At 46.5% G+C, this 13,924-nt stretch overlaps 1 protein-coding gene across 2 annotated transcripts; it reads left to right on the top strand.

The window, feature by feature from the left end:
* Positions 1-825: 825 nt before the first annotated feature.
* Positions 826-12,959, top strand: SYT11 (synaptotagmin 11). Of its 2 annotated transcripts, none has more exons than XM_050912395.1 (4): positions 826-889; positions 4,598-5,421; positions 8,148-8,268; positions 9,898-12,959. In XM_050912395.1, exons 1-4 carry the CDS (start codon positions 856-858, stop codon positions 10,206-10,208), a joined length of 1,290 nt encoding a protein of 429 aa, XP_050768352.1. In that variant the 5' UTR covers positions 826-855; the 3' UTR covers positions 10,209-12,959. The 2 variants fall into 2 exon arrangements, with proteins under 2 accessions (XP_050768352.1, XP_050768353.1); XM_050912396.1 differs by having other exon boundaries at positions 8,148-8,274.
* Positions 12,960-13,924: the final 965 nt, after the last annotated feature.

Raw genomic sequence — 13,924 nt, 5'->3', positions numbered from 1 at the left:
CAGCTCCCCGCCCTCCCCGGCGCCGCCGCGGTCCCGCGGGCTCTGCGGCCCCACCACCGCCGCTCTCCTCTTCTTGCAGGGCAGCATCTTCAGCGAGAGCGACATCCCGGCCACCACCTGGAAGACAGGAAAGCGGCTGGCCGCGGGGCAGCAGCAGCACCGCCGCCCGAGCCCGGGCCCCGCCGCCCCGTCCCGCTCGCTCCGCAGGAACCGGAAGCGCCGCGGGGCCCGCCCGCCGCGCAGGCGCCGCGCCGCCATGTTGGCCGGGCGCGGAGCGAGCCGCCGCCATGTTGGCGGCGAGCGGGCCGCCAGCCCCGCCGTGACGACGACGACGCCGGGCGGCGGGGGCGGCGAGCGCGGCCGCCGCCATCTTTGCTGGGCGACGCCGCCGGGCGCCGCGCCCGCTGCCTAGCTCCGGGGCGCCCCCCCCCCCCCCCGCCACCTCTGCCGCCGCCTCGGAGGGTCTTCCCGTGGGGGAGGGAGGGCCTGCCCAGTACTGCTGCCCGCGCTCCCCGGCGGAGCCCGTCGGCCCCGGCGCCGTCCCCTCACGGCGGGAGCGGGGTCACTGGCCCCGCGAGCTCACGCACACGCCCCGCTGCCCCCCGGCTCCTCGCCCGGAGGCGCGGCCGGAGCCCCGACACTTGCCGAGTCACCGCCGGGCGGCTGCGGGGCGGGGCCGGCCGCCGGCTGGCGCGGGGAGGGGCGGGCCGGGCCGCCGGGCGGGGCCTGCGCCGCATCGGGACCAGTCGGCAGCTCCTGCATCCCGGGCTTGCGAGCATCCTCCGGGCGGGGGCCGGCACCGCGGCGCCTCCGCACCGGGCTCCGCATCCCGGCTGCCCCGGCCTAAGCTGGGCCATGGCGGAGATCACCAGTGTCCACCCCGGCTTCGGTGAGTGGGGGCCGGGCCGCGCAGAGGGCCCCTTCCTCCGCCCCGGGAGCGCCCAAGGCGAGGCCCCGCGCGGCGCCCGCTGCCCCGAGGCCGGGCCCCGCGCGGCGCCATCGGCCCCGCTCGCTGCGCCGAGACGAGCCGCGCCGGCACCGTCCCCCTCCGCCCCCGCGGGCCGGTCGTCCTCCCCCCCGGCGGCAGCCAACACCCACCGCTCGCCGCCGGCAGCTGGGGCGGTGCCAGCGCTCGCCCCCGGAGCCGCCGCGGGAGCGGGGCCGCGGCTCGGCCCGGCCCGGCCCGGCCGTCGGCAGCGGAGCCCGGGCCCGCGGGGAGCAGGTGCGCGGCCGGGCCGGGCGGCCCCCCGCCGCATGACGTGATGTCTGTGCCGGGCCGCGCCGCGCCCCGGCCTTTGTTCGCGCCTCCCCGGGGGCCGGGGCGGCTGCGGCACCGGCACCGGCGGCCCGACAAGGCGGGGCCTGCCGAGGCGGCCTGGCAGCCGGGAGAGGGGGGGGGTCTGCGGGCGGGGGCGCGGGCCCCCGAATGGAGGGGGGCGGCGGCGGCGGCGGGGGGGGGGACGCGACGCGGGCCTCCGGGCCGGGGGTGCGGGGCGGGGTGGGGGGGGTGCAGCGGGGGCGTCACGCCGCCCTCCGGGCCGGGTGGCGGGGCGGGGGGCAAAGCCGGCCCGGGGCGCTGGCCGGGCCCCGGTGGAATCGGGAGCCGGTCCCGGGGCTGCCGGGAGCGCCTCGGTGGCGATGGAGAAACTACGAAGCCTGCTAAATCATCAGGGGCGAAGCGGGCCGAAGCCGTGGCTGCGTGGCCGCCGTCCAGCCCGGGCACGGACATGGCGCGGCTCCCTGGGTCGCAGGCGAAATAATTCTCCCGAGTCAGTACTCGCCAATTTTTAAGATGCTGTTTTTCTGTAGTCCAGTGGGTGACAAGGGCTGGTACCGCAGCGTTGGGCGTCTGTGTCGGTTGGGTTGCTCCAGTGCTGAAGGTTCAGACTGCTGCCTCTTTCTGTCCTCCAGCCATTGACTGACCTTCCCCTCAGACCATAAGGCCCCGTAGTTAAAGCACAGTTACTACGTTTCCTTTACATTCTGAAGTACTTAGTAATAATTCTCCATACTGTATCATTTATCTGATGTGCAACGTTTCTACTTACCTTTAACGTTCTGTGTTTCCTGGAATCCAAGAGCCACGTGCTGTCGTAATTGAACTGTTGGCCGCCATTAGGGTGTAATTAGCAAACATCAGTTTTGAAAGGAAGTTTTCAATGATTTTTCATTACTTGAAATATAATTCCGTATCCAAAAAAGTTGGTTTTGTTTCAGTTAAATCAGAACAAAGATCTCTTCTACGAAGTTTGAATAAAAAAGCACGGTTCTGCTCTTTTTGAGAGAGGAGACAGGCTGCGGTGCCATTTAAAATGGACATTGTGCATAGCGAAGTGCTTTGAATGTTGCAGAAGCTGAACTAAAATTGGTTTTAGGCAGCTTTACATCAGTGTAGTTTTCAACTGTAAGGAATTACGGAGACAGGACTAATGAATGTATGGAATGATTACCTAAGTAGGAGTCTTCAGCCAGGAAGAGGGCTGTCACAAGCAGCACAGAGGAGGGAACGATCGCTCCCTGTTTCTTCTAACGCAAGAACAGGCGTCAAACGAAACGAGGTGGGACGGGCTCGAAATAAAAGCCCTTGTTTTCTCATGCCACGTAATTAAGCTGAGAAACTCTTTGCCGCAGAACATTATGGGAGCCAAATTTAAGAGTTAAGATAATTCGATGGAAGAAAGATCACAAAGACTTAGTTGGTGCTTTCTAGCATGACTGCTGGTTGCTGCTTCTAAAATTGTCCCATCAGATCTGCAGGAAATGAAGGTAGAAGAGCTGATTCTGTGAAGACACAATAGAAACAAAACACACACACACACAAAAAAGAGATCAGAATAAGAAAGGAGTTTCAGCATTTGTCCTTTTTTGCATATCCACTGAAGCTTTTAATATCGGTATATGGCTGAGTTGTATTCAAATTCGCTGTTAAAGACCACTTGCCTCATTTCAAAGAGGGAACATTAAGTAACAAAATAAAGTTTTTTTTGGGGGGTGTTTTGTTAACATTATGAATTCTTTTTGTTTTAGTTAATTCAATCCAAGGCTATACTTGCAGTGGGGCCAGAGACAGATTTATCTGTGAAGTTGGTCACCATTGCAAAAGACTTCCAGTTTCAGTCTGGGAAGGCTTCTGTCTAACCAAAAGTGATTTTGTTATTTTTGCAAAAAGGAGACTTATTCTCTCGAAAATCACAGTTTTCCCTGAGCCTATCAGATATTCAGATTATAGTCTGGCAGTCTTGTCTTCTTGCCTGTTAACCTCAATAAATAGTAATGTGGAAAGAACAGAGAAAACACAAAATCAAGGTGCTCTCTATAGTTTCAGGTATGAGGTTAGAAGATTATTTTCTCCTGTTTATGGTACAGAATGACGATAGGAAAATCAGAGAAGCCTACCTTTTTACTAGCTGTTCCATTTAGCTATTGCCATGATTGTCATGACAATGATTTTTGGTTTTCCCTTTTACTATGGAAGCAGTTTGTACAACTTGTAAAGAAAGAGACATGGGGCTAGAGGTTTTTTTTGTTTGCGTGCTTCCAAAAAAAAAAAAAAATTGCTTTAATGATGATTAAACCAGTAATACCATAATAAGTTATAAGAAGAGCCTGGCTCTACCTTCCCTATAGCCTCCCACCAAGAAACTGAAGACAGCAAAAAGATCTCTCCCTTTTCCTTCCCTTTTAAGACTGAACAAACCCTGCTCTTTTGGTCTCTCCTCATCTTCCATCTGCTCTCCATTCTCCATTCGCTCCAACTTTTTAATCGTCGTGGTGGCCCTTGACTGGAATTGCTTGAGGATGTCAATATAATGTACTGGGGAGCTCAACACTACTGGTTTCATTCTGTGTCTTGGTAATACTTCTCCAAAGTCAACCATTATAAATAGAAAATAACTAGCATGGTTGCTAAAAATTAACGCGGTGCTTTTTTATTCTGGCTTGTCATTACTGAAGAACATAGTTGACAAATTCTAGAAAATATCAAATAATCCCTAAATCCAAATACAGGATTTTCTGCCCATTGTTTTTGGACATTGGATTTCCACATGAAATTTTGTGCCTACCATTGGCCCTGTATCTGCCGTAAGAGGCTAGGACAAAATAATCAACCGTTTCAGGCCAAAGTGATTTTTTAAAAATTGTTAATAAAGGATAACGCCAGATCCAGTGTTATGGCTATATTTATTACTCCCTTTCTGTTGTTAAAATAGAATTGTGTAATGTTTCTGAACAGGGCATTAAAAAAAAAAAAAAAAGCGCTTTCTGCAAATCAAGAAACCGTATTCCTGTGGAGCTGTGGAGATGCCGGTAATGCAGGAGCTTGATTTGGCAAGATAAGGCAACCAACTGTTTGAGATTCTTAGCACGTAAAACATAGGGCAAGCATGCCTTAGGAGTGTAAAACGTTTCCCACGTGGGAAAATATAAATTAAAGGAAGTAATTTTTTATTCTGGGGAAGCTTTGATACCAAGATCATTGAATTAAGAACAACACACTAGTACCGTATAGCTCTCCATCCAGAAGTGCTTGGCCCCGTGGGGGCACGGCCACCCCAAAGGTACAAGCTCCTTCCTGACTGCCTTGTCTTCTCTGCAGATGTCTCTCCAGTTGTGGCAGGCCTCATTGGTGCTACTGTCCTTGTGGTTTCTGTCTCAGTAACAGTTTTTGTGTGGACATGCTGTCACCAGCAAGCAGAAAAGAAGCACAAAACCCCACCGTATAAATTCATTCACATGTTGAAAGGCATCAGTATCTATCCGGAGACCTTGAGTAACAAGAAGAAAATTAACCGAATCCGGAGAGACAAGAACGGCACTCCTAAGGAGACTGGAAGGGGAAACCTCTTGGTGGATGCTGCTGAATCTGGTTTAGTAGGCTCCGATAAGGCTCCAGATGGGCCAAATGCAGCCCCCCACGTCGACCAGCTCCCGATAAAAGTAGATTATGGAGATGAACTAAGTCCAGATCAAAGCCTCACTCCGGGAGGAAGTAAAACCTCCTCCCCATCTTCTCCAGGGGATGACGTCATGTTGGGTGAACTGACTTTCTCAGTGGACTACAACTTCCCTAAAAAAGCGCTGGTAGTTACCATTCAGGAGGCCCACGGGCTGCCAGTGATGGATGAGCACACTCAGAGCTCTGACCCTTACATCAAGATGACAATTCTTCCAGATAAAAGGCATCGAGTGAAGACTCGTGTACTTCGCAAGACGCTAGACCCAGTCTTTGATGAAACTTTCACCTTCTATGGGATCCCGTACAGCCAGCTCCAGGATTTGGTGCTTCACTTCCTCGTGTTGAGCTTCGATCGCTTTTCTCGAGATGATGTTATTGGAGAGGTCATGGTGCCCCTTGCAGGGGTGGATCCAAGCACTGGAAAGGTTCAGCTGACCAGGGAGATCCTCAAAAGGAACATACAAGTAAGTCGCTTCATCTAGTGTGACACAAGACTCCTTTCATTGTATTTGATCCCGGTTCTTTTGATCCAGGAGCCTCTGTGGTCTAATAAGCAGGAATACCGCAAATCCTTAACCATGAACCCCATTTTTCCACAGATACATATTACTGGTATTATATGGCTGTGCTCTTTTAGTTAGACGTTTCTCTGCTGTGTGGTTCTGGCGATTTGATAAGGCATGGTCACTGTTTAGGCATAGAAATGAGGAATGTTATAATGGATGATGCTAAGAAAAAAGGCAAAGTCCCCACCTCAAAGTAAGCGCTGCTGAGGTAACGGGACATTCATCTGCAAAGACAAACCTCACTTGGAGAGGGAGGTTTGTCTGGTCTGACCATTTTAGACGCCTATACTTGTAATTATCTACATCTGAATTGTTACTGTAAGCCGTAATTAAGTGGGAATACATCAATATAGTCAGCGGAGTCTGACGTAATTCCTCTTGTCCTGGAGCAGACATCTAAATCAGCTCAGATGAATCCCACCCTAGATGACTATTTTTTTTCTCACTTGAGAACAAAGTGTGTCTCAGATGGTTTTGTCAAATGTAGACATCTAAAATTTTAGGTGAAATGAATCCTACTCTTAGTGTCTAGTGCTGTAAACGGCAAAGATGAGCAATCCATAAAAGATATTAAAGCTTACATTGGGGAAGATGTCTTCTGTCCTCAGAAAATACACTAAGGTAGGAGGACGAGGTGGTTCTTAAGATTTTTATTTTCTTGCTTAGTTTAGTGTTGCTACCCATCCTCCAGGTTCAATAGAAAAAGGCATTTGGGCTTACTTACTGCCTTAACACTTTGGAAATTGTTGCTGGGCTCTATAAAATACTTCATTGCATCCTCGAGTGGCAGTATTTTACTTGAAAAGTTTTTTCTGCTATATGGGGCATTTAAAAAAAGAAAAAAAAAAAAGTTAAGTTATTTAAAGGAGACTCTATGTCAATGACCCAAAACAAACCAAAAGAATCCCAGCAAAACCAGAGTTCTGGTAATTACTTTGCTTTTCTTAGGTTCTTGGGACGCTTTACATTATAATAAAACAAGTGGCTGTTTAGGTTCTTTTAATAGTATTCTTTTCAGTGCATTGACCGTATCTCTCAGAAGCAATAGATTAAAAATAGAGAAAAAAGGTCACGCTAAACAAAAATAGATTTAATCAAGGATGCAAATTATTTAACATTTATTAGTAATCAAAAGTAGATTTGCCTTGGTGTCAAGTGTGCATTCTTGAAAATCTACATAGTTCCACAATGTCAAAACAGCCGTTACCGAACAAAATTTTCAATGTCAGGAAGTTTCAAAATCGGGAATACAGAATTGCATTTAAAACCCAGTAAATTATTGCACTGATCCAAGCCAGCAAAGGTGTACATCCCATCCTAATGAACGTTCCCAATAATTTCTAACAGACGATCTAAGAATGCAAATTACTTTGAAGTAACTGCATTAAATTACTTCAGACCAAAAGAACACCAAAACTCTAACAGCATACACCCCACCCCCCAGTGCTCTCTCTGGCTGTTGTATTCTGGTGTATCCGAGGAGCCAAAGTTCTGCACATTTCCCTTCCAGGGCCAGGAACTTGCTCATATATTTACTCTCCTCCCAAAATTTTGCATAAGCAGCAACAGCCTTCGTTCCTTGCATTTGAAAAACTTGTCTGAAACACACAGGAACTGCTCAAATAAAAAGAAACCACCAAAATGATAATGAGCATTTTCCGTGTTGAAGTTTACACACACAATTTTTTCCTGCTAAGCTGAATAACAGCAGTTGAAAGAACAGCTTCACCTCTTGGGTGACCCCCAGAGCATTTAGTGTGACATTTACTGTAGCGCTTCACCAGTTTGAAGTGAGAAAAATCCCTTCATTTGGGGACGCCTCCACACCTTTGCTCTGCCGGGTTAGCAGTACCAGACAGCGATGGGGGCAGGAGGAGGGCAAGGTACCGAGAGTCAAAACCTTCAGCAGGCAGCTATTCGAGTCGTTGCAATAGCTCTGCTATCGGTGCGTTACTGACACCGCAGAATTTCATCCCCATTGCTAATACTGTTTGCCTTGATAGCAAATAAACTTAATCTAAATTAGTGCCATCTCAATGAAAGTTAATGAACGCCATCTGGAATCCAAAACTAATTATCTTAATATTATGTTACTCTTCGAAAGGATACACAGCAAGTTTAACTGAGTAGATCTGTTTTTATCTTCTTTTATCTTCATCCTGTACCTTTGCAGACTAAACGGATGGTGAAACTGTCACAGCATACCTAAAGAACTTGAGGTCCTTGGCCATCGAAGCTCCACCAAAAGTCAATGAAACTTAAGCTCCTCAAACCCACAGACGCCTCTAGTAGCAGACCTCAGAAGGCAGCCACAGCCGCTGTTCTCTCAGAAGGTGCCCACCAGGTTTGCCCTCAGGGAAACGCAGAATTCAAGGGGAGAGGCTGTAGTGATGCTTACTGTGCTCAGCAGGCGTAGGCTGAGCAGCACAGGATGATTTACCTTACGCCACTCGCTCCTTCTCCCAGAGGCTCCATCTGCCTGAGGCACTTAAAACGGCCTGCATTGAATTTCCCAACTTTTTAGGCATTTAGCACAGGGAAAGGCAATTCTGGTGACCTCCAACATTTGCCCCTTGTATAAGACCATCTTGTCCTAACAAGTTCTTTCTGTTTCTTTTTCACAGAAATGCATTAGCAGAGGGGAGCTGCAAGTCTCCTTGTCTTACCAGCCTGTGGCGCAGAGAATGACTGTTGTGGTGCTGAAAGCCAGACACTTGCCAAAGATGGACATCACTGGCCTCTCAGGTAGAAGCTATTTTCTCCAGCTCTAAACGTGTAGGAAAAAAAATCTCCAGGTTCACTTTCAGATCTTTTCACCTGTCTTAGCTGAAGATTTTCTTTTTGCACGCTTTTCCTCAAACTGTTTCTAAGGGCGATGGATCCCTACGAGCGATCCATCACTCACCAACAGATGGTTATACAAACAAGACCAAATCCTTCCTACCGCGAGACCAACAGTTACATCTTTCTGGCATCACCTGGTTTGTTTATGAAGACAGTATTTTCCAAATTCAGCAGATCTCCATGTTGCTTTTGGCCAGACTCTGCAGGCTCTGTGCCTCCATCCTGCTGTCACTCGTCGTTGCCCTTAGCAGCGTTTTTTCCACGGCATGACCGCTGCTTGCTGCGTCTCCCTCCAACCCTGCCCCTAGAAGAGGAGGGTAAAAGAGAGCAAGCGTAAAAAAAAGAGGAGTGATAGACTCAGAATAGAGAGGAGTAAATTCATATGACATTAGAAACAATTCTGGTTTTTTCTTTTTTGTTGTTTTTGCTGGTTTTGTTGTTTTTGCTGGTTTTGTTGTTCCGCTCTTTGAAGAGAAGAGCAGCTGTTCTGGCTTTCCTGTTTCGCAGGCACAGCCCCTCAGACTCCTGAATCCCCTTAGCAAAGTTTCCTTCAGGATTATGGGAAAATGGTTGGAATCAACTTGAGATTCAATAATAGCCTGACTGATAGCAAATTTAGTCCTGGTTTTGCAGCTTTCTCCTGTGTACCTCAGAAAGAATCCAGACTAGGCTTAATTCTCTATTGTAGGCCTTAAATTTTACTCTTTCTTAAAAAAAAAAAAAGGAAAAAAGCTTTCCATGTGTGGTCTCCAGCTACAGGATAAATTTTTCAGTAACTGTTCTTCTACCTGCTGAATCTTGCAAGGCTAACATCATTTCTTTATATGATCTTTATATTATGCATAAGCTCATCATTTCAGTTGGATAAAAAGTGAAAATTAGCCAGTGTCAGCTGGGCAGGTGACTTCCAGCTTCAAAACTTTTGTTACGTGAACAAAAAAAAAAAAGCGCTGTGTGCCTGGTGTCTCAATTGTAATCCTAAACAAGCATCCGCATAAAGAGCAAGCTGGCTGATAAAATAACAGAGTGAGGCTGATGGAAAACGGAAGGCTTTGTTTTAAACTTTCTTCTTTTTCAGTACCTTCCACTATAAATGGTTTCCATCTGCAAATTATTAAAACCGTTTTGACACTTTGTTGGGCTGTTTCCTGAAAGAGGGTAAAGGGATTTCTCGTTATAGATGACAGTGAAAAGTGAAAGTTTTGGCCAGTCGGGCACTGACCTCACCAACAAGCTACCCCCTTTGGTATTTCGAGGCTTCGTTACCGCAATTTACGTGCGACTTGCTTCCCCCCAGTCCCCGTGCAATGTTGAAACTCATAAAGAACTTGCACCGCTAACATCAGCTGGTTGCTTTGCAATGAGAAAATACGCCAACAATGCCCCCCTCCTGGGGGAGCTGGAGCGAGCAGCCTAGATTCACACCATTTACTTGAGTTAGTTCAAGTTCAGCAAGCTAAACCCTATCCGTTACTTCCAGGAGCATTACTGGGCTGTGTTATTAGTTTATTTCTCTCTCTTCTCCGGCAGATCCGTACGTTAAGGTGAATGTTTATTACGGAAGAAAGCGCATAGCAAAAAAGAAGACTCACGTGAAGAAGTGCACTTTGAATCCTGTCTTCAACGAATCCTTCATTTACGATATCCCTGTCGATCTCCTTCCTGACATCAGCATTGAATTTCTAGTTATCGATTTCGACCGTACCACAAAGAACGAAGTGGTGGGACGGCTGATTTTGGGAGCGCACAGCATCACGGCAGGTGGCGTGGAACACTGGCGAGAGGTGTGTGAGAATCCTAGAAAGCCAGTTGCCAAATGGCACAGCCTGAGCGAATACTAGCAGAGGTTGCGGCAGCGACAGCCGACTCGTAGAACAGACTTAAACCTTGTTTTAGCTGTAGAACTAAACTTTCGTAAGAAGCAGCAGCTGATTGGTTCTCTAGTGATGTGATTTTGCAGGGCACTAAAATTCTAAAGAGCATTAAATGCAAAAAAAAAAAAAAGATACCACGAATATATATAACAGTGTAATCACGCTATTGCATGCCTAATACAAACTGAAATTAGTATAACTACCAATATCAAGTTGCAGATTTTAATACAATTATCTGTCACTATGGAAGTTGTGTTTGTGCCGAACTGTCTTTGCTGGTATTCACCGAGATTGGCCTGTCTTTATTAGGCTTCTCCCAAAGTTTCTGAATTCTGCTGTTTAACCTCTAGTTTCTTGTTAGTTTGCCTGCCCATTGGTTCTTGCAGTTCTGTTCTTTGCTGGTTCGGGAGTACCAACCGCATTGCCATATAAAGGTGGTTTAGAATTCTGCACTAGCGCAAAAGGAAAATACAGGGGAAAATGGCACTTTCCGTCAGAGAAGAAATAATTCTGTCGTCAGGTACTGAAATACTTGCCGTTGCGATGTACTTGTTGTGGAGCTCTAAGGTCACAACATCAGAGACCTGCATCTAAAATTCTAACACCAACAAACTGATCACGTTGCTTTTGCCGCATGGAAGTTAGCACAGGCGTGATCTCACAGACTGTCAGAACTGGGGAAACCCGCTCTGTTTCGTTTTATTTAACCCTGTCTGTGCGTGAAGGGCCCAAGAAAAAACCAAACAACTGACATGTCATTGATTGGTAAGGAAACTCCTGCTGATTCTTTTAAACATTAAATGTGAAATTCTACGTGATTGATAAGTTCTGTTCTAATGGCATAACGTATCTGAGATAGGAAAATATCTGGGGGGAAGAGGTTTCAAGTGAAAAAATTACAAATTCATACTTGAGTCAATTTGCATTATATATGATCTTGTAGTTACCCAAGAGCCAGCTCTCAAAAAAGGAGTAAACACAGGGCAAAGCCTGTCACTACAAAACGTGTCAAACTCTTCAAGAAGTTAATTTTCAGAGTTTCAAGGCAGCTTGAGTTAGTTACTAAATTGTGAATGACTTCTGAGACTTAGGATATGCTTACCATCACCTCTGAAGTGTAAAAACGTTACTGGCCAAGCGTGACCTGTAGCACTTCAGGCTATTAACCCTGAATAGTCAGCAGTTTTGAACAGAAGTTCATAAAGTTCCACAAACAGAAGTTTGGAAGTAGCTGCGTTAGATCTCATGGTAAACACACGAGCCTACGAGCTGGTTTTGTACAAGACAGTAGCGTCCTGGTAAGTAACTTGATTTGGCTTCTTATTACATTCAAGCCAGGAAAGATATAAGGATGGTAATTGGCAGCAAATAATTGATTGTGAACATTGTGGGTAGACTGAGTGGAAATAGTTATAACAGGCTGTAGAAATTAAAATTATTTCTGAACTCTCCAATGGAAATACGAAGCAGAAGCGAGCTTGCAAAGAGGCACGTAGAAGACCGCAAATTTTCAGTAAACATTTAGTTGCTTCCAGGCAGCCAGTCTGTTCTGTGCCCTGTGGAATGTAAATAATGTATTATAATTAAAAAATTTTAAGATCATTTAACTACTTACGGGACTTGACTACTGAATTTTAGAGCCCTGTTGGAAAAATGATCCTTTCCACCTTCGTCCTAATGAAAGTAGAATAATTGAGCAAGTCTTACTCGGGTTCCTCTCCAGCCGCCATGTAAAGCAGCAGCTGCTGGAGGGCTCTTCGTGCGAACAGTCAGCGCTCTGTCAGTTGGCAATACTTTGGCACCTCTTCCTAAGAAATTATTTTTGGAAAGCTGAATTTTCTCACTCATAGCTAGTTACTCATTGAAACTTCCCTCCAGGCAGAGTGTCTTTTTAGCAACAGAAGTCGCATTGAAGCTGAAGCTCTCTATTTCTCAGCCTTGCATGGCAGACAGAAGCGTGGACTTCGTTCGTGCTTTATCGATCCTGATTACGAGGATTTCTGCCTGAGGTTATAGTAGATTTTATCTTTGTCTTAAATGCTTTCTAACTCATGCTCTATTAGTGGTTCACAGCCACAAACCAGAGAACGAGTTCTCCCTTGGAAATTGGTGTAGATCTATTTCAATCCTAGTTTTTGCACTAAGCAATTGCGTTGCTGAAGTTTAGCAACTGTCACGACTTTTCCTCGGAACATGCTTTCCAACACCGCTCCAAACATCTGAATAGGACGTACTAACAACAACAACAACAAAGTTCCCTTTTTTCCCTTCGGTGTGAAAAGCATGCTTAAGCCTAGATGATTTAAGATTCCTTTAGTTGAAAAGGAAAGGTGAACTTCTCGTCAAGGAAACATGCTCAGGGTAAATAGATGTAGGCTATCGGGCAGATAGGAGTAGCTCCAACACTCTTCTGGAATAATAGGAAACTGAAGATGTGCAGATATATATTTTTTAAAACGTAAAATAGACAGTAAGTGACAGCGGACTCACTGTAAAATCTCCCAGGTGTGGTTATTCTTTACCTTGTGTCTTCTATTGTAAAATTAACTTGGACAGTTACAACTTTGTGTGAAAAAAAGAAAAAAAAAGGCAAAAAACCTAACTCAACATGTGTGAAACTGCATAATGCTATAAGCTAATCTACATTATGTAATGCTATCTTGTATGTTGAATTTGTTAATGCACATTGAGCGTGCAAATAAAAATTAAATCACTTTAGCTGCTGACTGTGCCATCTTTGACCGTAGGGAACACATACATGACTATACTGATTCTAAAAACATGCATTTCTGCTATGACAATTCACAGGAAAAGCACACACAAAATAAATCTCAAAGAAGTAAAGGAACATAACAGAATCCTGGCAAATGGAGTAGAACACTATTACTTAAGCGTTAGCACATACAAAAACTCTCAGTAATCTACACAGCATTATAATTTGGTATAATTTGGTACAAAGGGATATTCGTTAGCTAAGTTGAATCTAAGTGAAAGAAGAGGACATTAGGTGGGGAGAAAAAGAAGCAATTTGACTCTAACATTTGTAATCTAGAGGCATTCCTCGATTCCTAGTCAAAACTGAATTCTCCGGGAACACTTTTGTCCATCTCGCTCTCTGCAAGATGCAACAGTCTCTCCTAAAGTACAGCGATCTGGCTTCTGTGACTTGTTTTTCTGCAGCTCCCCATCAGCACTACACAGAACAATATTGCTAGGCACAAAGCCATGTCTTTAGAAAATGCCAAATAATAGAGAGCAGCGAGCTGTGTTTCCCCAGCAACAGGCTACAGCAAGCACTTTAATGCCGCACTTCGCTCTTTTCGATAGCTTCCCATGTAGCAAAGGACCAGTCTCCAGAGGTGTTTTAGGTGTCTCAATACTTAAAACGAGCTTCAGGTCTTGTCTTGAACCAGACGCTTTCAGCCCAAGCTTTACAAAAAGACTGCCTAACGTCCCAGAAAAAGGCACGTGGCCAGTGCTGCAGCTCTTCACGCACAATTCTGCGCCAGAGGTAAGGATATCACAAGCTTCCCTGCCTTCCACACCGAGTGTAAAGCGCACTCCTTGGAGTACCTTGCATGCCTTCTCTAAAACAAATACACCACAGTTAGCACTAAAAACCGACTCTCTCCAACTTTACTCGGGGACAAAGATAAAAACAATCAAACTGCAACAGATGCCGT

This window comes from Gymnogyps californianus, chromosome 29 (genome assembly GCF_018139145.2).
Source record: "Gymnogyps californianus isolate 813 chromosome 29, ASM1813914v2, whole genome shotgun sequence".
Taxonomy (NCBI): Eukaryota; Metazoa; Chordata; class Aves; order Accipitriformes; family Cathartidae; genus Gymnogyps; species Gymnogyps californianus.
The sequence above is the reverse complement of the archived record's forward strand: the minus strand, read 5'-3'. Positions and strand labels throughout refer to the sequence as shown.

Excerpts from the sequence above, each read along its gene's own strand:
- SYT11 (XM_050912396.1), top strand. The coding sequence starts at position 856 with ATGGCGGAGATCACCAGTGTCCACCCCGGCTTCG. Across the intron at positions 5,422-8,147 it reads TCCTCAAAAGGAACATACAA|AAATGCATTAGCAGAGGGGA; the intron begins GTAAGTCGCTTC and ends TCTTTTTCACAG. Across the intron at positions 8,275-9,897 it reads CACTGGCCTCTCAGGTAGAA|ATCCGTACGTTAAGGTGAAT; the intron begins GCTATTTTCTCC and ends CTTCTCCGGCAG.